General features: G+C 38.9%; 1 protein-coding gene across 5 annotated transcripts in view; it reads left to right on the top strand.

Moving 5' to 3' along the window:
* LOC103664393 (mitochondrial intermediate peptidase) overlaps window positions 1–26,438 on the top strand; it is a 216,073-nt gene that overhangs the window by 107,948 nt on the left and 81,687 nt on the right. For 3 of the 5 annotated variants that reach the window (XM_040621578.1, XM_040621589.1, XM_040621602.1), the window contains 2 exons: window positions 2,999–3,073; window positions 6,034–6,153. The exons of 1 other annotated variant lie outside the window; for it this stretch is intronic. In XM_040621578.1, the coding sequence (XP_040477512.1) occupies window positions 2,999–3,073; window positions 6,034–6,153 (195 nt within the window). The remainder of the gene's footprint in view (window positions 1–2,998; window positions 3,074–6,033; window positions 6,154–26,438) is intronic. One more of the 5 variants, XM_040621584.1, reaches the window with a different exon arrangement.

Below are 26,438 nucleotides of genomic sequence, written 5' to 3'. Positions count from 1 at the left end.
GAGTTTTTTTTTGTACTTATCCTTTTATTTTGAAATAATTACAGATTCATGGGAAGTTGCAAAAAATAATACAGAGGTCGCATGTCACCTTCACCAGCAATGGTACTCATCTCCCTCAGCGATAACGTTTTATATAACTATAGGATGTGTTTCCTTTTATACATCATTTTTGATGAGCTGTTTTTAGCTGTCCCTGTTCTTACATGCTCCCTTTCTTTATATCTTTTGTTTTATTGTAAACCTGACAAGGAAAGAATTAAGCTTCATTAAATTTGTCCCCTTACTGTTTGCCATTTCTGTGTGGGTTTGAATCTCTGAGGTATTGCCCTCACAATAAGTAAGCTACTTCCGAATGGAAAGGGATTATGTTGGGTTTAGCTCTTAGATCCATTACTTGGCATTTCCATATCACTGTCTTACACAGCAGAAGTGGTAAACCTTTCAAAGACGCCTGACCACTGCTGTGGGCCCTGGGGCTGCTTGTTTCCCCGCTAAGCAGGGGCACCTTCCTACCCCCCTCATCTTCCATGGCTGACTTGACAATCTTCTTCCTCCACCTCTGTTCCTCCATCTGCCTCCTCCTCACTTCTGCCCATACTCCAGGCCAGACTGGGATCCCAGGGTTGTCCCAGGGCTGATGACTCTGTGCTTCTCACTGGTCTACTCTCCACAACTTTCTCTAACCTCCTTACGCCTGGGAATCCAGCTCCTCGCACAGCTTCTGTCTGACCGCCCGTCGGTGGAAGCCCGACACCTGAGCCTCCTCTCGCCTGTGGTCTCTGCCACTTCTCCCCCTGCCTGTTCGGGAGCCTTGCGCTCTCATTGTCTCTTCTCCTGTCTATATCTCCAGTCTGCATCCCTCTAGGGTTCATTGCCATCAGTATTGCTTAAGCTTGCTTGTGCATTTTCCAACCTCAAACAGGACTTCTCCCTCCCCCTCTTTTCCTCCGCAGCTCCTGCCCTTACTCTCTGCACCTGTGTGGCACACGCCTGGAAACAGTGCTAAGTTCTGGGTCTCACCTCCCGCTCAGCTCTGCCCTCTCCCATGGCGCCCCTGCCCCTGGCACTCTGGCAGTTGCTTGGTACTGCTGTGCGTCACTGGTGCACTAACTATAGCCTCCTGGTTTTTTTCCTAACCCACTTCTGCCTTCCTCCTCTCCAGTGTCTACACTGCAGCCAAAAGAATCTTTTAAAAACACAGATCTGACCTTGTGACTTCTTTCCATAAAAGTCCCCAGTGGCTTACCATGAGGCAGAGTCTGAGGGTGGAGACCAGTGTTCCTGCTTGGCCCCTACCTGCCTCTCCAGCCTGCTGGAACCCTGCTTTCCTGCCCATGGCTCCCTCACCACCTGCCAAGGGCCCTCTTCTTTTCTGCCCTTCACGGGGGTTTCTTCTGCCCGGGATGCTTTTCTCCCTGCAGCCCACCCCTGTCTCCTTAATGCCTGTTTGTTGTGCAAATTTCACGTCTATGTTAGTTCCTTGGTTAAGCCTTTCTAAGTCATGGCTCCCATGCCAACCTGCACTGCTTTTCTTTCTTAGCACTCATGATAGTTGTTAACTCTTGTTAAAATTGTGCTTACATGGGTAATGCCAGCCTATGAAGCTTATGGGGCCAGGACCCTGTCTGTTCGCCATTTTCTGTCCCTGATACCTAATACAGTGCTTGTCCACAGTACTTTTCATTGCTAGAAAAGTCAGAAATTGCCATACTTCCACATACTTTTTTAAAAAATGAAAACAAAACTATTAAAGCTTTGTGAGGCATGAAAAATCCAAGTATAACACAAGTCCTATCAGCTGAAGGCATAGTATAAAGTAAGGTTTAAGGAAATTGAACATTCTGATAGAGGATTTTGGCATATATGACTTAACTAAATCTTGACTTTTTAAAATCCTGAGGAAATTTTTGTTTTATACAAGATGGCTGCCCCTGGTGTGAGAAAGCCCCAGGCCTTTCACCTGTGCCAGAATCTATACAATACAGCCTCCTTCAGCCCATGTCTTAACTCCTTAAAATTCCTTTTTTGCCTGGTATGCCAAACAGGAAGAAGAGAATAGGCTTTGTTGTCTGAGCCTTCGTCAGTATTACTATAGTCTTCCACTTAAGCTGTTCTTAAATGATCATTGTAGTGTTCATTTGTTCCTTCTGGAAATATTTATGGAGTGCCTGCTGTGGGCTGGACACTCTGAGGAGATACACACATGTAAATATGGCAGTGCCCAGTCCCTCCTCCAGCAGACAGCTCATGGTAGTCATTCACTGGAGGTTAATTTACACAACGGTAGTGCTAGGAGCCTGCCCCAGGTGTCTTCTATAATGGGTTTCTCTGTAAAGGGGCTTTTAGCTTCATTTAGATTGCACATAGAGCTGTGTAAAGTGGTAGCTATCTTCAATAAACATCAATATAAATGATTTTAAAGTAGAGTAAGTTGACTAAAGTGCTTCCTTGACTATATTATTAGTGTTATTTCTAAGCGAATATGTGATGTTATGTGATTAGGCCTAATTAGTCTCAGGGAGGAAGCCTTAAATCAGATAGGGTCATTATACAGAGTTTCCAAGCGCTGCAGCTCTTTCAGGTTGGAAAATAAAAGAATGTGCAATTCATTATCATGGTTATTTGTTAGGATATCAGTTCAGCTTTAATATGGATTATCATCTATTTCTCAACACTCGACTCCCTTATTCCTATCATCCGTTATTAGATGCACTTAAAAGTCGACAGAGCACTTGAACAGGCTTTCACTGCTAACAAAGAAACAGAAAAAGCAATCACTTTTACTAAGGTTTTAAACAGATTTTTAAAGATCAATGCCGCTATCTTAGTTCCCTACAGTGCTGTATTTTTCATGTACTAAGGCTAATCAGACAATCGCCGTGATTAAATTCTGTTATTTTTTCGTTTGTTGTCGCTTTTAACTTTCCTACCTCATAAGGACACAGTGCAATGACTTATTAGACAACTTACTCGCATGTATGTTCTTTTGTTTTTCAAGTCGCTGCCCAAAAATATGGTGTCTCGGCTTTGTGAATCGAAAAAGGTGTGTGCTGCCGCTGATATGCAACTCCAGGTATGTATGTACCTTTGTTCCAAAGTTTTTCAGAGTACTTATTCAAAATAAATATATAACTTTAAATTCTTGCCAATGCTGCACATTTATTACAATAATTATGCTTCTAAGACATCTTTCATCTGAGTTCAAAGAACTTGACCCAAACCGACTCGTTCAGTCCTCACGCTATCCTTGTGAAGTGGATGTTAAATAAGGTTATTTCCCATTTTCAGTTGGGAAAAATCAAAGCTTGGAAAAGTCACGTGACTTCTTCTAAATCATACATTTCAGCAACCATGTTATATTTTATGTCACTTTGTATCTTTTTAAAATTTTGTGGTTTTGACATAAAGTTTAAACAGTAAGGACTGTTAGTTTTAGATAATATTCAAAGCCAGTTTTCTAGGTTTCCAGATATAGACTAGAAAGATCTTATGAGCCATCTGGATGTCAGGTCTACACGATACCAGATGTTTCGGTTACTTGTAATTACTGAGATTGTTTATGGAATTCTTACTCTTCATCAGGTCTTGAGAATTCTATAAACACAGCCCAAACACCCGTCTTTCATCTCAGGCAATATTCACTTTCTAATGATCCAGCTACCTATTTAAAAGTGTGGGCACCATTTAATTGCTTTATGGTTTTGTAAAATTCAGCTTATGAACTCTGTTTATGTTGTACCTTAAAATATGTATTTGAAGAAAATGTGCACTACAGAGAAAACCGTGGATTTATATTTGATTTACATTAATGTCTACACATATCAATATAATTTTAAAAAGACCTCTTTGATTTGCCGGTATCTATAGTGGAAGTCCTACCTTTTAAAAGCTTGGGTTGTGGCTTTCTTTTTGAATATTTGTTCCAAAGATTTTCTTTTAAAATGGAAAACCAACCTTTCCTTCCTTCCACCCTCCAAAAGAATAACCCCCTGAGAGACAGAGAGGAAGAGAAAGGAGAGAGAGGCAAATTCTTGCCAGAAGAGTGCCCCGTGCCAGCTTTCCTGTTCCACAATAGCCCCTTGTACAGTGCAGACAAATAAGGGTGGGAAGGAAATGAATCGTTCCAGGTTTCTAAGGGGTATACACAGTGTTCTTAAAATTGCAATTTTTTTTTTCTCTTGTGCATTGTTTTAAAAATAGGCTCCTGTTTTTCTGTGGCTCTAAGGCTGTTGGTCCCAGGCGAGCGTGACTCCCTGGGTGGGCAAATAGGCTCGTTGCTTTAGAATTGTTTGGTTTATCAGCAAATAGGCATGAAACATATGCACATTTCATTTATTTCACCCTGTTTTTATCATTAAAAAAAAAAGTTATTCCATGTTTTTGCCTTTCATTTGTGGAAGGCATAACTACAGGAATGAAACTTTTTGAATTCTGATTTGTTTATAGATTGGCAAACAAAAAATAGAAAACAAAACACCTTAGTGGAAGTTAGAATTTAAGTTTCAGTTCCTAATAACTTACTCTGTTGAATATAGACAAGATGCAGATGAGTAGTTTTGGCCCCTCTGATTACTTCATGCATTGTTACTCATTATAGAATATAGAATTGGAAGAGCTGTATTTAGCTATTTGTTTAGATTACCAGTTAGAGTAAAGCAATATTTATATTTAGGAAATGTCTGTATTTTTCTAGGGAAGGTTTAAACTTGACTTATAATTTAGAACCATAATTCTATATCTAGATGAAGCCAAAAGCTAGAGGTCATTTAAATTTTTTCTTTTATCCAAACTAATCCTCAGTTCTTTTAAGTCAACAGCTGCACATTCTCTCCAAATTCCATTTTTAAATCAGAAAGATACATATCAGAAACATAATTGCATGTCAGAATTTTTCCTTTAAAATAAAGCAAGTTTTCTACTTCCTTGCTTCAGGTGAACTCCAAACAATGTTAATACTCAAGCCAAATGTTCCAGTGAAAAAGCCCTTTATCTTTATTTCAGATTTGCTATGTAACATTTAGTTTTCAGAACTTTGTGAGCAGCAGATTTCATGTTCAAACTAATGCTTTATTCTCCTATCGTGTTTCAATGGCCCGTATCCTCTCCTCAGAGGTGAGTGATCCTTCTCCCCCGGTCACCTCTGTAAGGCAGAGCCGCCCGTGCAGGGCAGCTGCTGCCCTGGTATCTGCCGACACCGGGTGTGGGGGCTGGCTTGGCCCTAGCTCCAGACTCGGCAACAGCTGCGCCAGAATTCTTTGTAACATCTGTACTTGCCAGACGGAAGATTGCTATTCCTTTTCTTCACCTCGCCCCATCTAGTTCGTGTTCTGTCCCTTCTCCTCACAAAACTGGATTTGGACCATTTCATTGCTCCCATTTAAGATATAGAGGGATTCTAGGGGCGCCTGGGTGGCGCAGTTGTTAAGCATCTGCCTTTGGCTCAGGGCGTGATCCTGGCGTTCTGGGATCGAGCCCCACATCAGGCTCCTCCGCTATGAGCCTGCTTCTTCCTCTCCCACTCCCCCTGCTTGTGTTCCCTCTCTCACTGGCTGTCTCTCTCTGTCAAATAAATAAATAAAATCTTTAAAAAAAAAAAAAAAAGATACAGAGGGATTCTAGGAAGAAACCAAACAGGATTTATTAGATCCAGAGGGTCACAAGTTGTAACTTTATTTTTTTTTCATATTTTCAACTATATATTTTACATATATCTACAGATATCTATGGGCCAAATTCCAGTTTTGTGGTCACAAATTTAATTTACTCCATTGTACATGAAGAGTACCTTATGGATAAGGTTCAAAAAATTTTTTAATATCCTTCATCATGAAAAGGTTGAGAGCTTTCCTTTTCATCATCAGCGTGGTCTTAAATGTGGTACAAAATACATCTCAAGCCATATATACTTATATCTGTGAATGAATCTGGTATGTATAATTATTACTCTGGTATATTTGTAACACCTTTGGCCCACCACATCTTAGATGGAAGGGTGGAATACCAAAAACTAAGGGGACATTTTCCTCTGTCTAGGTCTTTTATGCCACTCTGGATCAGATCTACCATGGGAAGCACCCCCTGAGGACATCAACCACAGACATTCTCAGGGAAACACAAGAGAAATTTTATGGCTTGCCATACGTTCCAAATACTGTGAGTCTTGCATTTTGATCCTGTTGTGTGCTATTGAATGGTCCAGTTAGTGTATCTGTCTGAGTGAGTAGGTCATGGTCACCTTCCCCCTTGCAGAATTTGAAATCACTACATGTAGGTCAAGGTTTCCTACGGGCAGATGCTAGAAATTGCGTGGCCCATTTACTATCTCCAGCCATCCACTTACATGTGCTTATTTTCTTCCTGTTAGCATTGTGTTTCTGGATTCCTGGTAAGATGGGGGTGAAAAAGGTCATTGAAGTTAGTCTGTATCTTTTTTGTTATTTTCCTATAGTGAGAAAGATGGTTAGTGGTGTAAAATGAAAGGGATTATCAGCCCCTAATTATTTTCATTGCAAAGGGAATTGACATTTATTGAGTACCTTATTTGTATCAGAGATTATAGTAGAAGTTTTGCATATCCTATCGCATTTAGTATGGCCAGTCAGCATGGAAAGCAGGAGTATTATTACCACTTATTGAGTGCTAGGCGCCAGACAACATCTAGCTGCTTTGCAAGAGAACCTCTAATTTCACTCTCAAACAACCCTGTAAGTTAGATAAAACCCCCTATTGGGGCTCGTATTGACGCTACATAGGCATGACATGTCTTCTCTAGGACCATTTAGGTTGTGTCGGGGTTCATGAAATCATGCTGCTCCATTGCTCCAAGGTTCCTGTAGGGAAGCTGCATGTGGCGGAGAGAGTGTTGGCTGGTGCAGTTAGCAATGCAGCCGACACTTATGTTACTCAGGGCTCTCAGTTGCAGCTGGTCGAAACCCGACTCCTATTGCTTAAGCTGAAAAGGGAATTTATTGAGTCTTATAACTGAGAGGTACAAGGGTATATCTGGTTTCAGGTAAGTTGGATCTAGTTAGTTCTTACACAATATTGTTCGAAACGTTTTTCTTTCTTTCCATTTCTCGGGTCTTTTTTGGGATTCGTTTCATTCTCAGGCGGTCCGCCCTGACAAGGTGGTGTAGTGGCTGCTGGTAGGACCTGGTTTGTATTCTTCTGGCTGAGCCAATTTGATAGAGAATGGATTTGAAAGTGCTTTGTATACTGTAAAATGCCAAATAAATGCTTTTACAGCACTGGGTATCCGTATACGTGCTAAGAGGCTCATCAGTAAGTGCTAATTGTCCAGTGGGTCTTCAGGTTCTGATACTCAGACATACATGGGAACAGTTCAAATTGACCAGACAAGTAAAGTAACAGTGTATTTTATCTTCATAATACTTCTTATCAATAGTTTTGGTGGTCTTAGAAGCTTAATCATCTACTCCAGATATTAATGCTAGTCATACTACATACCTATTTTTGACCTTATGTGTAATTTATTGTTCTAATGCCGTGTATTATTGAGCTCTGGATTATCTATATTAGTGAAAATTTGTGGTAATGAGAATAAGCTAACTAATCGTCAGTGGAGTAAATCATAATAACAATTGCCTAGCTTTAATAGCTTTTTCCAGTTTATAGAACACCGCCTGATTCATGTGCTGTTGTGCTTGTGTGTTTTTGTGCTCAGTTTATAGCCTTCTTTGCTTAGTTTTAAAATGAGTGTGACTTAAACTCCATGTAGTTATAACATGACCAGAAAGTGGTAAAGTCATAGGAAGGCCAAAATTAGGAGGAACTGAGCAGCTTTCCTACATGACAGAACTTGAGCTTGGTTGGCCAAGCTGCTTGCCCCCACCCCACCTTTCTTTATCTTAAGTCATAAAATGATGTAGCTCTACTTCTCCTTAGAGGACAGCTCAAACTTCCCTACCATCTAGGATTCTTTCGTGCAATAAGTAAATATACAGAGATGAGGTAATAGTGGCAACCAAATTCTCAATCAACAATCAGTAAATTATTTTTAATTTAAAAGGAAGGATGATGTTATTAAGCCCATTATCCTGGTCCTACTTCCTTTTGAGAAAATATAAAGATTTATCTCCTCACTGGGATTGTCTCCCTTGTTTATCGTCGGTAGCCATAGCCTTTTTTGAGTACATTGTTTTAAGTGGTTTTTAGCTACATTTAGAGAAGAAAGACTCTTTTGAGGCTTGTCTTCTTTTTTTTTTTCCCAAAGAAAAAGAGCTTGTTTAGGTTTGCATAAATATTCCATTCTTCCTACTAAGAAACTTCTGCATTTCCTCATTTAATTCATCATTAAGCTTATAACAAACATTTCCATAAAAATAAAGAATAAGTCGAGGATGCTCGTTAGAATTCTTCAGTGCAACATTCATCAGGGCGATAAGTCAAGGAAAAGAAAAAATATAAGCATTAAAAAGGAAGTAACAAAACTGTCATTATTTGCAGATGATTGCTTGTTTGCTGAGAAAATCCAAAATATGTGTAGGTAAATTAGTGAAATTAATGAGAAGTTAACACATTTTTTGGATAAACAATATATAAAAACTAATATTCCATCTCTGTTTATCACCAACAAACTGAAAAGCAATTTTAAAGATACCATTGTGGAAATAAAAAGTATGAAATACCTACTAAAAAAATCTAAAATAAGAACAAATATTATTAAAATGTCTATATTACCCAAAGCAATCTCTGGATTAATGCAAGCCCTATCAAAATACCACCAGCATTTTCCATAGAGCTAAAAAAAAAAATTCTAAAATTTGTATGGAACCACAAAAGACCCCAAATAGTCAAAGCAATCCTGAAAAAGAAAGCAAAACTGGAGGCATTATAATTCTGGACTTTAAGTTATATTACAAAGGTGTAGTCATGAAGATAGTATGGTACTGGCACAATAACAGACACATAGATCAATGGAACAGAATAGAAAACCCAGAAATGAATCCATAACTGTATGGTCAACTAATCTCAACAAAGCAGGAAAGAATATTCAGTGGAAAGAGGATACTCTCTTTAACAAATGGTGTTGGGAAAACTGGACAGCCATATGTAGAAGAGTGAAACTGGACCACTTTCTTACACCATATACAAAAATAAATTCAAAATGGATGAAAGACCTAAATGTGAGACCAGAAACCATCAAAATCCTAGAGGAGAACACACACAGTAACCTCTTTGACCTTGGCCATTGCAACTTCTTACTAGACCTGTCTCCTGAGGCAAGGGAAACAAAAGTAAAAACAAGCTATTGGGACTTCTTCAAAATAAAAAGCTTCTGCACAGTGAAGGAAGCAACCAACAAAACTAAAAGGGAGCCTATGGAATGGAAGAAGATATTTGCAAGTGACATATCTGATAAAAGCTTAGTATCCAAAATATATAAAGAACTTATAATGTTGAACACCCCAAAAACAAATAATCCAGTTAAAAAAATGGGCAGAAGACATCAATAGATATTTTCCAAAGAAGACATCCAGATGACAGACACACAAAAAGATTCACAACATCACTCGTCAGAAAAATACAAATAAAAATTACAATGAGACATCACCTGCGAGGTGGTAACCCATTTAATCAGAATGGCTAAAATGAACAACTCAGGAAACAACAGGTTTTGGCAAGGATGTGGAGAAAGGGGAAACTTTTTACAGTTGGTGGGCATCCAGACTCGTACAGCCACTGTGGAAAACGTATGGAGTTTCCTCAAAAAGTTAAATATAGAATTACCCTATGATCTAGCAATTACACTACTAGGTATTTACCCAAAGGATACAAAAGTACTAATTTGAAGGGATACATGCACCCCTATGTTCATAGGACCATTATCAGCAATAAATTATGGAAAGAGGTGAATGTCCATCAACTGGTGAATGGATAAAGAAGCTGTGGTATATATACACAATGGAATATTACTCAGCCGTCAAGAAGAATGAAATCCTGCCATTTGCAATGATGTGGGTGGAGCTAGAGGGTATAATGCTAATAAGTGAAATAAGTCTGTCAGAGACAGACAAATACCATATGATCTCACTTATATGTGGAGTTTAAGAAACAAAACAGATGAACATAGTGGGAGAAAATAAGAGGCAAACCAGGAAACAGGCTCTTAACTATACAGAACAAACTAAAGATTACTGGGGGGGGGGTGGGGGAATGGGTTAAATGGATGGTGGGGAATAAAGAGTACACTTGCTGTGATGACCATAGGGTGTTGTATGTAAGTGTTGAATCACCATATTGTATACCTGAAGCTAATATTACACTGTGTGTGGAATTTAAATAAAAACCTGAAAAAAAATTCTAAAATAAAAAGTGTATCATCTTTATTTTCAAAATCCTAAATAAATGAGGAACTGAACCGTATTTATAGATAAGATTTAATACTAAAAAGATATTAATTTTCCCCTCCAATTAATATATTTTTCTCCAATTAATTTAATGTAATTCTATTGGTTTATTTGTTTGAGCCTGTACAGTTTTATATGGAAGAGCAAGGGCCCAAGAATAGCCAGGGCAATTTTGAAGAAGAGCAGCAAGTTGGTAGACTTACCCACTTGGGATTGGTGTCCAAATAAAGCAGTAGGAGCTGAGGCAGTGTAACACTGGTGTGGAACGGACAAATAGAACAGTGGAACAGAGCCAGGAGCCCAAATGTGGCTTCAACACATGTATGGACTCCTGAGCCTAAGCTGGTGACCATGTAGATCTGTGGGCTAAGAAGAGACTAGTCTTTTTTCAAAATGGTGCTGGAAGGATTTATCATCCATATGGGTAAGATGAAACTTGTATCTTGGTCTCATTCTGCACACAAATATAAAGTAGGTTGAAGACCCAAATGTGAGAAGTAAAGTTTTAAATTTTTAGAAGATAATACAAAATAACGTCTTTTTAAAAAATTATGGTATGTCAGTCACCATTAGTTTTTGATGTAGTATTCCATGGTTCATTGTTTGCGTATAATACCCAAGTGCTCATTGCAATACGTGCCATCCTTAATACCCATCACTAGGCCAGCCCATCCCTCCACCCCCCTCCCCTCTGAAACCCTCAGTCTGTTTCCCAGAATCCATAGTCTCTCATGGTTCATCCCCCTCTGATTCCCTCCCTCTTCATTTTCCCCTTCCTTCTCCTGATGTCCTCCATGCTAGTCCTTATGTTCCACATATGAGTGAAACCATATAATTGTTTTTCCCTGCTTGACTTATTTCACTTAGCATAATCCCCTCCATTTCCATCCATGTCGATGCAAATGATGGGTATTCATCTTTTCCGATGGCTGAGTAATACTCCATTGTATATATGTACCACATCTTTATCCATTCATCTGTTGAAGGGCATCTAGGCTTCTTTCACAGTTTGGCTGTTGTGGACATTGCTGCTATGAACATTGGGATGCATGTGCTCCTTCTTTTCACTACATCTGTGTCTTTGGGGTAAATACCCAGTAATGTAATTGCTGGGTCATAGGGTAGCTTTATTTTTAACTTTTTGAAGAACCTCCATACTGTTTCCAAAGTGGCTATAGCAGCTTGCATTCCTGCCAACAGTGTAAGAGGGTTCCCCTTTCTCCACATCCTCTCCAACATTTGTTGTTTCTTGCCTTGTTAATTTTTGCCATTCTAACTGGTGTAAGGTGGTATCTCAGTGTGGTTTTGATTTGAATTTCCCTGATGGCTAATGATGTTAGCCATTTGTGTGTCTTCATTGGGTGTCTGTTCATATCTTCTGCCCATTTTTTTATTTGATTATTTGTTTTTTGGGTGTTGAGTTTGAGAAGTTCTTTATAGATCTTGGATACCAGCCCTTTATCTGTAATGTCATTTGCAAATATCTTCTCCCATTCCGTGGGTTGCCTCTTAGTTTTGTTGACTGTTTCCTTTGCTGTGCAGAAGCTTTTTATCTTGATGAAGTCCCACAAGTTCATTTTTTGTTTTGTTTCTCTTGCCTTTGGAGACATTTCTTGAAAGAAGTTGCTGTGGCTGATGTCGAAGAAGTTTCTGCCTGTGTTCTCCTCTAGGATTTTGATGGATTCCTTCTTCAGATTGAGGTCTTTCATCCATTTAGAGTTTTCTTTGTGTATGGTGTAAGAGAATGGTCGAGTTTCATTCTTCTGTATATAGCTGTCCGGTTTTCCTAGCACCATTTATTGAAGAGACTGTCTTTTTTCCATTGGATATTTTTTCCACTTTGTCGAAGATTGGTTGACCATAGAGTTGAGGGTCCATATCTGGGCTCTCTAGTCTGTTCCATTGATCTATGTGTCTGTTTTTGTGCCAGTACCATAGCTTGGTGGTCATAGCTTTGTAATATAGCTTGAAATCAGGCAACGTGATGCCCCCAGCTTTGTTTTCCTTTTTCAACATTTCCTTGGTGATTTGGGGTCTTTTCTGGTTCCATACAAATTTTAGGACTGTTCAGCTCTTTGGAAAATGCCATTGATATTTTGATCGGGATGGCATTGAAAGTATAGATTGCTCCCAAAGGAATGTCTTTTTAATGGTCCCTTTTTTACTTACTCAGACTATCTTATATCTTATTTACAGTATAAAAGGCATTAACCATGAGACAAGACTGATAAATTTCAACCGTATAGAAATTTGAATCTTCTATTTATCAAAAGAAATGTAAAAAATAGTGAAAGGAAAGCTACAGACTAGAAGTAGATATTTTCAACACCTATAACAGCGATATTTTTCTTTCTTTAGTTAGTTATTTACTTTTATTATGGTAAAAAAAAAAAAAACCAACCATGCCACATAAAATGTGCCATCCTGGAAAAGAAGTATTTTTGAAGTGCTTTGAATGGGCAAAAGGCATAGATGTGCAGTGAGCCATATAAAACGACCTCCATGTTCGTTAGTGACTGCCAATTCAAACCACATTAGGATAGCATCCTACTCTTACCAGTTTGGCAAAAAAATAAGACAGTTGACAGTACCCAGTGTTGACAAGGGTGTGGAGTCACAGATACTCGTACATTTGTATGTAGGAGGCACATTTGGTGTGGCCACTTTGGAAAACAGTTGGGCATTATTGTTAAAGCTGAAGGTGGACATTCCCTATGACCCAGCAACTTCTATATCCAACCTAGAGAAAGTGTTGTCTTGTTAAGAATAGGAGGGTTTAGGGGCACCTGGTTGGCTCAGCTGTTGAGTGTCTGCCTTTGGCTCAGGTCATGATTCCAGGGTCCTGGGATCAAGCCCCGCGTCGGGCTCCCTGCTCGGCAGGAAGCCTGCTTCTCCCTCTCACACTCCCCTTGCTTGTGTTCCCTCTCTTGCTGTCTCTCTCTGTCAAATAAATAGATAAAATCTTTAAAAAAAAGAATAGGAAGGTTTATAACAGCACTGTTTGTACATGGAAAAGAAGGAGGAGGCGAGATTCTGGAAAGAACCCAAATGACTATCAGTGGAAAATAGGTAAATACCTTGTGTCATATTCATTGACCGGAATACTGTTCAGTGGAAATTGAGGGATATAAGCACAGTTGAATTTAACAGGCACAATGTCAAGTAAAAAAAAAATGAGTTTCATAAGAATTAAACTGTATACATTTATAATAAAGTTCAAAATCTTGCAAAACGAATCAGGTCATTATCATAGGGAAATACATAAGCAGTAAAACTATATAGAAAAATAAAGGAATAGTAAGCACAAGATTCAGATGGTGTGTACCTCTGGAACAACGAATGGAATCATAGAAGTCTTAGAAGTATCTCATTTCTTTTTTTTTTCTTTTTTAAAGATTTTATTTATTTATTTGACAGAGAGATAGACAGCCAGTGAGAGAGGGAACACAAGCAGGGGGAGTGGGAGAGGAAGAAGCAGGCTCATAGCGGAGGAGCCTGATGTGGGGCTCGATCCCATAACACTGGGATCACGCCCTGAGCCGAAGGCAGACGCTTAACGACTGCACCACCCAGGCACAGAAGTATCTCATTTCTTAAACTCATTAGTTGCTATAACATTGGTAGTTTCATCATTCTCCCTACCTTAGTAGTATATAGTAGGAAATTAGTATGTGGAAAATATTCCTAAGTGTTAAGAGGTTATTTTGACTATAACATATGTGGTAAAGAATGAATTTAGGAAGACCAGTTGGGAAGTTATTTAGGCACCAGGGTAGAGTTGGTGGCTTGCACTAGGAATGTGGTTGTGGAGAAGGTAAGGTTGAAGTGGGTAGGAGAACAGTGTAGAAGGCAGGATCCGTAACGCAAGGTGGTAGGCTGGATGTGGACGTGGAGGTAATGGAGAATGACTGCGGGTTTATCATGAGTATCGACTGGAGAAGGGGACTTCAGAGCATCTCACCTTGCAGGCTGAAAGAGTGCCAGTTTTCCTATAAACGTATCTCCAGAAAGTGTTTCTCTCAAATGAATCCTTTTATTCCCTCAAATGAAACCACGAGAAAAGGAGAAAATAATTTAAGCAACAACCTACAGAGTATTCATAATGTTGATAGAGACTGCATAAATTATATGTATGTAATGTGGTCTAAACTTCTAGATGGTGATTATATGTGTGTCTATAATAACGTCTCCCTAAGTGCATTAATAGCTCATCTTGGGAATAAAGTATCCCATCAGTTATGTTTGAGAAGTACTTGCTTAAATAATGTTAAATGGGCTCCTCTGCTGCAGGGCTTCTCAGCATCTGCAGTGAGCTAATGAACATTATGAGTCTCTTGAGCTGTGTTCCCAAGCTTGTTGACCATCAAAGTCTTCCTGGTTCATTTCTAGGCATTAGCCCTGTGTAGGTCATATTTTAGCAAATGCTGCACTTACATTATGCAACTCTTTGACAGGCGAAGTTCCATTAATATTCTGCAGTAAATAATGGGTGCTTATTTTTCAAGTGAATAAATAGCCTTATTATGTCAGCAATTTGTTAATATTTGTGAGAGAGCTAAAGTACTCTGTGTAATATTTGGACAAATTTAATTTTTAATTTTCTTGCTGTTCTAACAGTAGTTTGCTAGGAACCCAAAAATCTCTTGCTCAGTTGTAGAGGGCAACTTTCCAGCATGTACCAACAGGCTAGTCTTCTGTTATCATTTTTATTCTATTCAGAGCATAAGGTTTTGTTTTTATATTAATGACCATCTCTTCTCAGAATATTTTGTTTCTAAATGATTGTGTATCTCCCCCATTATCAATTCAGAGAGTAGAAAATGCCGTATTTTTATTGACTCTAGTACTCTGGAGCAGTTGAGAGACAGTCATGTCTGGGAGAGTCTGGGGCGAAACCTTTCTCTAGCCTATGACCCTTCAGTTCTGTCCTTGTGAGTATTTTTCAAGCTCAAAGCATGAAACACTGATTCTGCTGATAGACTGCAGTTTTCCAAGATTTGTTAATGACTCATTTGTATCTCACTTGTTTGAACTAATTTTGTAGATTGAACTTAGTTGGTAAAGCTGCATCTCATGCACCTCTCCTGGGAATAATAGTATTTTCTGAATGAATCTTGCTGCCAGTGAGACCTTCTTTGTCTTTAACCCACCTCATATTCAAAACAGTGATGTGGGGACGGCTAGGTGGCTCAGTTGGTTAAGTGTCAGATTCTTGGTTTCGGCCAGGTCATGATCTCATGGGTCCTGGGATCGAGCCCCGCATCTGGCTCCCCACTCAGTGGGGAGCCTGCTTGAAGATTCTCTCCCTTTGCCCCTCCCCCACTCACAGGTGCACACTCTCTCTCAAATAAATAAATCTTAGAAAAAGGAAAAAATGAAAACAGTGATGTGTACAGAACAAGAAACTCCTGAGCACCTGTCTGTATTTCATGAAACTATCATAATAATATGTCTGAGAAGATTGTCTTTCTTGTTGATTTTAATTTAAAATTTCCTGTCTTGATTAAAGCCAAAATAAAAGAATTATTTTAAGAAAGCACTTACTGGGATTGAGTGACATATTGATATCTGGTCATTATTCATGTGAGCGCAAACACCAACAAAGAATGCGAAAAGAAGGCATGTTTCTTGTGAATATTATTCCTTCCACATTGAAAGGCTCCAGTTTTTTAAATTGAGCAACAAACTCATGACATCCCAGTGTTACACTGAGTACAAGTGGCACGTGAGTTGTACTTTACTTGAGGCAGGGGAGACGGGAATGTGTACGATCTCCACGCATTGCTTGCCTGTGTATCTTTTTGGGCGGGTGTGTGCTGCAGGCTTCTTGGGGCACATACCTGATCGGCTTCCACATGCTCAAGGTGCATCAGTTCAGAAAAGGCTTCTGCCACTGGCGACTGACTGAGACTTATGTCTATGATGTCTAATTATATGGGAGAGATCTATATAATGCACATTAAGTATAATTATCTATAGCATACCTTCTTATTAGAATAGCTGGAAGTTGTGCTAAATTTAGTCAGACGTATCAGAGAGCAAATACCCTTTTGTTATGTAGCATAAAGGAAACCATTTCCAAATCCCAACTTATATATTTGTACTTTAATTCAGTTATGTAACTTATATTATTATAGATAACATTTGTAAATGATTTTTAACAATTGATATATTTATAATATATATTTCTATTAAGTGCCTCCTGTATGTCATACACTGCCTAGGAGATGGGTATATAGTTCGGATGAAACAGACCAAAATCCTTCCCTCATGGAGCCTATATCAGCAATGGCTTATTTGGGGGTATGTATACATAATTATCATTCTGTCTGGCTGTCCGCCAAACATTTCATTATTAAGCAAAATATTCTTTAAGCCCCTTGAATTGCTTTGTGAGCAGATGGACTGAACATAAAAGCTGAAAGATTGAGACATTTCGAAGCATAATTCAGCTAATACAAAGGATAAGTGGAGACCCTGGTTTTGTTTTATTTTTATTTTTTGGTTTTTTTTTTTTTCATTGGGGTACTTTTTACATGAAATACTCATGAGAAAAAGAGGGGCCTTTCATTTTTTCATCGGGTTCCAACATTCTTCCTCACCCTTGCTGATGTGGTGACTCTGCATTAGTAGGAATTTGTGCGGGTGTAGCACTGGCCAACCACCTGGAGGTCAAGCAAAAGTTAACAGGTGGCTAGGAAGACTAGAGAGTGGTTTAGGGGCTTGGGGGGGCCGTCAGACAGACCTGGGGATGTGGTGTTTTGTTAGGTTGGGAGGTGAGAGAAGAGAAGAAGGAGTGGGGAATAATGTGAAGGAGACCATCTGTGGGGCCGGGGGACCAGGTTGACATTGAGTGGAACATGGAATCCAGGAGGGGTATTTATGGCATGAGGGGTGCAAAGATGTTGCAGACAGTTTGAAGTGACAGTAGAATATCCAAGTGGGGATGCCTGTGAGCAGAGGTTGGATCAATGGGTCTGAAGCCCAGAAAACAGATCAAGGCTGGAGCTATATAGATTTGAAAGACCTTCACCCCAAAGAGAGAGAGAGAGAGAACTATAAGCTATGGTCATGGACAGCATTGAGCAGGGAGAATTTGCTGAGTAAGGTGAAGGGAAATTTAGAAGATGACTCAAGGAAATATTTCAGTGATGGACACACAGTGGATCAGCCAGTGTAGTTGGAGAAGATCTAATTGGAACAGCTTTTTTTCAAGTACCAGCAAAAACCAAAATTTTAAAATACTATTTTCTGTTTTTGCTACTACAATTACAATAATGTAATGCTCTGCTCTTTTCTGTTATTTCAGGGTTGCATTGACTGTATGGTAGCTTGGAATATCGTTTATAGAACATTTATTTTGGATGTGTGTTCTGAGTTCCCAAATAACAGATTAATAAGTGAACTTCTGACATACAATTCATGTGTAATTTGAGGGCTTCCCATCTTGAAATTGCTCAATTTTTAGAGCTGATTCTTAAGCTGACATTGGTGTTGTCATGATAATACGTGCAAAGGAAAGTAACCTCTAATTTACCAGTTGGGAGATGGAGTGCAACCAGTGGTAAACCCAGTTGTTTATATAGTGTGCTCATCCCAGATTAACTTTCAGACAGACCTCTTAACCATTTGGAAGGCTGGAAGTAGGGAGATGAAATCAATATAATGGAAGAGTGCAGAGAGATTTTGAAAGTACTTTTACCATATTTATTTTACTGTATGGAGTTTTGTGTTATTTTCTTTTAAGTCTCAGAAAGAAGAAAAACAAAAACACCCACTGTGAGAAAATGGCCTTGCTACACACAGTTTGGGTCTGAAGACTTTGACTTATTGCTATCAGGGTTTATTTTCTTTCCCGTTTACTTGATAGCCAATTTTGAAGGGCTTCTTTCTTCAAAATATATAAGTGAGTGTATCAGTGTATCTGTATAGAAATTCTTGTAGATATCTGACATTTGTGCATTCAGATAGATTAAAAATTACGCTTTAAAAAGTTTAATTATAAGTGTATATTTCAAAGGTTTTCATAAGAGATTTCATTACTTTAATTTAAAATTATATTACAGCTTATTGATCTTACATAGAACCAAGTGTTGATTATTTTATATTAAAAGCTTTAATTTTAGAAAAACTGGTAAATCATGAAGATAAGAAATAATTAGCTCTTAAGTGATATCTACCATCTAGATTAAATGGCAATCAGATTTTTTTCCAATTATTTTTAAGGTAAGCCTGATAAGAGAAACTGATCACGTAGGAGTCTTTATATAGAAGTCTGAGGTCTGCTTTTGACCTTTGCTATTCTTAACCTCATACTTGTTCAGATGTTGGTGTAAAGAATGGCATAAAAGTCCCCCCCCCCTTTTTTTTTTAGATTTTATTTATTTATTTGACAGAGATAGAGACAGCCAGCGAGAGAGGGAACACAAGCAGGGGGAGTGGGAGAGGAAGAAGCAGGCTCCCAGCAGAGGAGCCTGATGTGGGGCTCGATCCCATAACTCTGGGATCACGCCCTGAGCCGAAGGCAGACGCTCAACCGCTGTGCCACCCAGGCGCCCCTAAAAGTCCCTTTTTTAAATGTGAAAAAAATGCTATCTATTCAACAATAGAACTAGAGCCTCTGGGTGGTTAAAAGTTCATTATTCTCTCTCCAGAGAATTGAACCTAAATCATATAAGAAAAATCTTCATTCCTCCTATTTCATTTATTTATTTTTTCTTCCTGGGGAAGAAGTTCTATTTCCCTCCTGTTCTTCTGCACTAGCTCTTGTACGAATGGAAAAACTCTTAACGTGAGGTGAAGGTAACGCTCACGTTGCACGAATTTGGAGTATTTGGTGTTGCTAAGCAAATGTTAGATTAAACAAAACAATATTTATTTTTTGCTTTCTCTTAAATACAAAGACCATATGGTGCATATCTAAAAAAAAAACCTAAGTAGTTAATTGCATGTTAAATTCCTTTCCTCTTTGGCTGCATAAACAACTGAGAAAATATTTACCTTCTCTGTCATGCTAGATTTATTTACGACTTTGTAACTAAAACACAGAAGTGTTATAAATTGAAACTTTAATCTCATGATTGACTCATTTTCTAAAAATTTATATGGTTTCAGTTTGTGGGACAGCTGCAACTCTAGATTTCACTGATTTAAAACAGGAGGAAATTATAGGACTACCCGGGTTGTTTTTATAATAGAGTCCTTTAAGCCAAGTCACCGGCTTTCATTTTTGTCTTGGTTTTCATGAACAGAGCTACATTTTTTTTCCTGCAAATTTACATAGGTTAAATATAATGAAATAAAAATCCAGGATTTTAAGTTTTTAAGCTACATTTTTTTTCCTGCAAATTTACATAGGTTAAATATAATGAAATAAAAATCCAGGATATTAAGTTTTTTCTATACCAGGTAAACTGTATTTTAAATGATGCACGTGTGTCTTTTAGATTTTAGGCAGTTTACATTTCAGGAAGCTTCATCTCTAGTAATTCTCTAAGGTAAATCATGTTCTCAACCACCATGAATGTGAACTGTGAGCAGGATGCAGGGACCTTGCTATTATTCATGGAGTGACAGTACCCAGAGGGGCTTCTTACCAATGTCTTTTTATCTCTATGCCTTGTGACCAACAGGGAGGTGGGGGCAACATTAGTAATGTAAGGAAGCCTCCCATTGAGTGATATTAATTTTACATTTTAATTATATTTTGAGTAGGAATATATGCACATGCCTAAAAATCATAAGATGTAAAAGGCTCCCAGTGTAATGTCTCCGCTATACTCTGGCCTCCTGGCCCTTGGCCCCTTTCCGTAGTGGTACCCAGTGTTAACTGTTGTTTCTCACATACTGACCTGAAGTTGAAATCACTTCTGTTAGGTATAAAGATATATCAGATCTGCAGTCTTAGTAACAACCTTCCTCACTGCTCTTCCTGCCTTCTCTTCCCAGGTAAGCTGACTCTAGACTGGGCAATTACAGTTCTCTTAATGAGTACCCCCTTACCTACTTTCCCTCTCTTATATCCACACAGCTATCAGTGAGATCTTTTCTGAATATAAATTTGATTATGACACCCCTCCCCTTAAAACCCTTCATTCAGTTCCGTCCATGGCTCTTAAGCTAAAGGCTAAAGACCCATGTGGCCCATGGGTTCCTGTGTGGTTGGATCACTCCAGCTTTGTCCAGCCGAACACACACCCTCATTTCTTTGGCCCCAGGTTCTTGGCACTTATTTCCCTCTGCCTGGAGCACGCTCTCCTTTCTCTGCTGGAAATGTCACTCTGCCAGGCCTAGCCAGTTCCTCTGTTCCACACTCACAGAACCAAGGTCTTTCCCTTCATATCAATCAGCCCACATCATAATTTCTGTCATTTGATTAATTTCTGTCTTCCTAATGGGAGTGAAATTCACATGTCAGGAGGGCCCATTTCTGATTTGTTCATTATTTATTCATGTTACTCATGCATGGTAGGTACCCAACAAATATTTATAGAAGTTTTTTTTTTTTTTACTTTTTTATTGAGGCATAACTTACATAATACAGATCTTAATATACAGCTCCATGAAACTTTGTATATTCCTGTGTAACTGCTACCCAGATCAAGATAGACACCATTTCTGGTACCTCAGAGGCCCCTGCATCCTGTCAGTCAGTATCCCTTCCCCACAAGGTAACCACGAGTTTTGCCCATTTCTGACCACATGTAAGTGCCATCAGGTGGTGTGTACTCTTTGAGTCATGCTCTTTCACACAGCACTGTGTCTGTGAGCGCCCAGCCATCTTGTCTGTTTTGGTAATCTGTCTTTTCCACTACTTTGAGGTATTCCATTTTTAATGTGCTACAACTTACTTATGCATTCTACTCTTGACGGATGTTTGTGCTGTTTCCCTTTTGGGGTTATTGTGAATAAAGTTCTATGAATATTCACGTATATGTCTTCTGGTGGGTGTAAGCATTTATTTCTGTTGAGTATATACCCAGGAGTAATATGGGGTATACTTTAGTTTTATTGCAGCTCTTGCCATACATTTTTTTTTTCAAAATAGTTCTGAGTTTGCATACCAACAGGCAATGTTTGAGTGTACCATTTGCTCCGTATCCTGTCCAATTCTTGATATTGTCAGTCTTATTAATTTTAGCCATTCTGGGAGTATGGAGCCATAGCTCATTATGGTTTTAATTTGTACTTTTCTCATGACTAATAAGACTGGGCACTTTATATGTTTATAGGCCACTTGAATGTCCTCTTTGTATAAGGATTTTGGCTGTAATGAGGATGAAATAAGAAGCCATCCGAGGGTTTCAGGTAAAGGGCAGACAGATAGAATTTGTAGTATAAGGGAGGGAGAGAGTCAAGAGTGATTGCAAGGGTTTTGGCCTGAGCTGCCAAAAGGATAGCATTGCCATTAACTTGGAGAAATACTAAGTGTGACATTCCAGTAGTCAAACAAGAGAAGATATCATGTAGGTAGGTGGATATGTAAGTCCAAGTTCAGAGGAGCAGTCTGTGCTGGAGATTGGGATTTGTAGTTATCCACACATAGATTGTATCAAAGCCAAGGGACTGGGTGAGATCACCCTTTAGAGTGAATATAAATGGAAAAAGTTATGTATAAAAGATGAGCCCTGGGCCGTCATTTAGGGGGCTGGAAAATGAGTAAGAACCAACAAAGGAGAATGGGAGAGAGAAACCAGTGAGATCGGAGGGAAAAATAAGACAGTGCACTGTCCTGGAAACCGGTGGTCTCACTTGGAGCCTATGGCAGTTGGAGGGGGAAAGCTCAAAATTGATCAGACTGGAGACATTGGGAGTTGAAGAGCAGGGCGTGGAAAATGAGGCATGTGTTCACGTTAGTTTGCAAAATGGAAGGATGGTATTTCTGTTTATTTGCTCCTGACGTTCTAGGTAGTGGCAGAGGACAGGGTGCCCATTCAGTTTCGAAAGTTTCTCCAAAGTTTGGAAAGTTCCTCCAAAGTTTGGAAAGTTCCTTAGAGTTATGTTATAGGGGCAGAATAGAATGAAGATTCATGTACGTACTGCCTAACTTTATACTTATTTACTGTCATGAAATAAACTCCAGATGGAGCAAACACTTAAATAGAAAAAAAAAGTCATTAAAAAATATCTCCTCTTTGATTTAGAGAAAGGTAGTAGGCTAAAAAGAAATGGAAGAAATGACAAATGAGAATACAGACTAATAGATTTGATCACAAAAATTCGAATTTCTCACAGAAAACATGAATAAAATTCACAGATAAGCGTACTGGTTTTCAAAAATTATAACATTTATGACAAATGGTTTATATTGTTGCTGCATAAAGAGTGCCAACAAATACAACAAAGAAAGGCAGGGGAATAACAACAACAAAATCTCAACACTCCCCCAAAGAAAAATGGACAAAGAACATAAGTCACAAAAGAGGACAATTCAAATGATTAATTTATATAGGAAAACTGGTTTGACTTTCCTAGCATGCAAAAATACGCAGGTGGAAATAACAACAAAATGACACATCACTTGTCATATATCTCTGTTTTATTAAAAGACAACACTCTACTGACCATATTGATACACTGGTGTAGATATTTTTATATGCGTTCAAAGGAGGAGAAATTGGTTTGGCGGGAGGGATCAAGAGCATAAAAGCTTACATACCTCTTAAGCCAGTAATGTAACATTGAGGAGTTTATTATAAAGGTATACATAGGAAACCAAATAAATCTTCATACTTGATAATCACCATATTTACAAAAAATCAGAGTTCGACATTCAAGGAACGATAAAGCAAACTATCTGGTACCCTGTGCTTGTCGGTAGGCCTGTTCGCTAACACTCTGCTGCCATCTCTGGCGTGTGGTGGAATTGCACGTCCTTGCTCCATGCAGTCTGTTGTCTTTGATTTGACTTGGCCAAAGAAATCCAGCGGAAGTGATGGGTTTCGTGGCCGGGCTGCAGCCAGCCTTTAAGAGCCACTGTGCGCTTGTCCACATTTGCTTCCCCTTGGCCCAGCAACCAACGACCCTGTAGGTGGTAGAGACCCTGGAAGCCCAGGTACCTACATGCTACTGACATGAGAAGAGTCTGTTGACCTGAGAGATATGTGTCATCTGCTCAAGGAATGAGTCTTTGCTGTTTGAAGCCACTGAGATGTTAGGATTCATGTTATTGTAACCCTAACTTAGTATATCCTGACCCATATAGTCCATATGATGAAATCATTCAGCTATTAATGTTTATAAAGAATTCTTAAAATCAGGTTAGTGAAAAACATATAGTAAAATTGTAGATAGTGTGATTTTGTCTTTTGAAAATAGACTGAAGGGAGCTTTAACATTAACAAATGTTTATTACAATCATGATTAGGGGTGAGTTTCATTTTTTTAAAGATTTATTTATTTTATATATAGAGAGAGAGGGGAGAGGCAGAGAGAGGGAGAGAAGCAGACGCTCCACCGAGTGCAGGGCTGACAAGGGGCTTGATCCCATGACCCATGAGATTACGACCCAAGCTGAAACTAAGAGTTGGAGGCCTCACCAACTGAGCCACCCAGGTGCCCCTAATCTTCTTTTTTATATTTTTCATTCCAGTTTTTCTACATGAGCACGTATCCCTTGTAAATTGGAAGGGCAGACATGCATACAAACACACATAGCTTTAGTTGGCTTCCAGTGACACAGGCATTCAGTTCTTTCTGTGCCATTAAAGACCTAAAGATCACTGAAATGACCATGGTCGCATGGCCCTTCTAGTCCTGGGAGCCCAGCTGAGATGAAGGAGCCAGGCTGAGCTTAGATTATCTTCAAAGTGGAAGCTCTCCCTCCCCATGGCTTTCGTTCTGGATATAATGAGCACTGCCCCAGCGTCTAAATACTTTCCCTCTCCTCTTTAAGTGATCTTAGAGGTTGAGAATGCAGGTGCTCTTGCCTCAGAAAAGGCACATCCTCAGGTGGCTTTTGCAGTGCTACCCAGCTTCACCACACCAGGCAGTTTTTCATTGCCCAGCACTGTGCACATGTACCATGGTGGAGAACATACAGCAGAGAGAAAGTGTGTTCTTCGCCTGGAAAACATGTACACATATGTTAATAAATGAAAATAAGTGGATTTCTTTGAAACTGAGTATGTAATGTGATTCTCTTACTTTCCCAAATCACCTTGAAATCTCAGATGTCTTTGCTAGGATTAAACGCAATCCTCCATGAAATGTAGTTTAGACTTCGTTCATTCTTATTCATCAAACATTTTCCAAGGGCCTTTATTCCTGGGTGCCAGGCAGTGAGTTGATACTACGTGCAGAGCAGACAATATATGCTTGACTCACATCTACGTGCCAAGCCAAGGCCTCCCCTCACCCACTGTGTCTTTCCCCACGCCCCATCTGGTACTCACACTCCCTCCTTCTCCCCCAGAACCCTATTTCCTAATCTTTTTTTAAGTTTTAATTCATTCATTGGATGGAGAGAGAGAGAGCGCACAAGTGAGAGCACAGGCAGGGGGAGCAGCAGAGGGAGATGCAGACTCCCCACTGAGCAGGGAGCGAGCCGCGGGGCTCGATCCCAGGACCCTGAGATCATGACCTGAGCGGAAGGCAGATGCTTAACTGACTGAGCCACCCAGGTGCCTCTCCTAGTCCTCACTCCTGGTCAAGGTTCTGAACCCAATTTTCAAGGTTATAGGAGAACTACAGATAATTCTGTGGATGCGTATGTCTTGTCCATTTGACTACTCTGGCCTTAAAATAAATTCCTAGGGATGGCATTGCTTGGCTAGAAGATTCAGATACAGTTTACGGTCCAGCACATGTTGCAAAGTTAAAATCCACATAACTTTCCCTTGATGATCCCGACTATGGATTTGATTTTAATTTTTGCCAAGCTGATAAGACCACAAATACAGTAACTTATTTCTGCTTGCAATTCTTTTATTTCTAGCTTACCGACAGCTTATACCTGTGGCATTTTACCACCTTTGTAGAGGATAGGAGTTGAATTTTGCCTATTTTTGTCATTTTCTCATCTGTATATTGATCATTTTGTTACTGATTTTTATAAGGTTGTCAGCATTTTATTTTTGTCCTAAATATGTCCTCAATTTTGTTATTTATCTTTCAGCTTTTATGATTTTTTTTAACACTAAGGTTTTATTTTTGTTAGTTTGCTAAAATGTTTTTAGTTAAATCTGTCACAAAGGGAATGACTTTTCTTTCAGTTTCCCATCAGGCTTAAAGAGAACTTGCTGGCCTAACCATATTTAGATGTTGGCCCATATTTTCTTTTCGTACTCTTGTGGTTTTATTTTTCACTTTCAAATCTTTGACTGTTTAAGTTCGTGGCGGTGTAAGGTATGACATTTGGAACCAGCTTTAGTTTCTCTAATTGGTTTCTGAGTAACCCATTTTTCCCTATTAATTTGAAAAGGCCTCCTCTGTGAGATGCAGTTTCCCTGAACAAGGCCTTTCCATTTCAGGGGTTCTGCTGAGGCTGGAGGTTGGTTGTTGGTTGTTGGTGGTTTTTTAATAGACATACCTCTGTTCTACTATTCCATTTATCTATCTATTACTGTCACACTGCCATATATTTATAACGTTCTTACTAGAAGTCTCCCATATGTCTTGTTAGATGTATTCCTGTTTTAAGATATTTTTCTTTTGCTATCATGAGTGGATATTATATATTTCCCCCTCCCCCTTTTTCTAGCTAGTCCCCATTGGTAGATAGAAAGTTATTTATTTTAGTTTGTTGCTTTTGTGGCTCACACTCTTGATGAACAGCTTACTGTTTCTGATACTTACCAGATTTTAGGCGCTTTCCTGATAGGTTTATAAATGTAAATACTTATATAGAGATATATATTATATATCTCACAATACATATAAATAATATTTTTGCTTCCTCTTTCCAATCTTTATGTGTCCACATGTCCTTGACTGATTCAGTGGCTTGAACTTTCAAAATAATCCTAAATATAATAAGGAAGTTGAGCATATTTTTTGATTTATGGTTTTAATGAAAAAAATTTTAAATTCTTTATTTAAGTTCAGTGTAGTTAACATATACTGTATTAT

Source organism: Ursus maritimus, unplaced genomic scaffold (assembly GCF_017311325.1).
Source record: "Ursus maritimus isolate PB19 unplaced genomic scaffold, ASM1731132v1 scaffold_10, whole genome shotgun sequence".
Taxonomy (NCBI): domain Eukaryota; kingdom Metazoa; phylum Chordata; class Mammalia; order Carnivora; family Ursidae; genus Ursus; species Ursus maritimus.
Note: the sequence above shows the minus strand (reverse complement) of the source record. Positions and strands in the feature narration are given on the sequence as shown.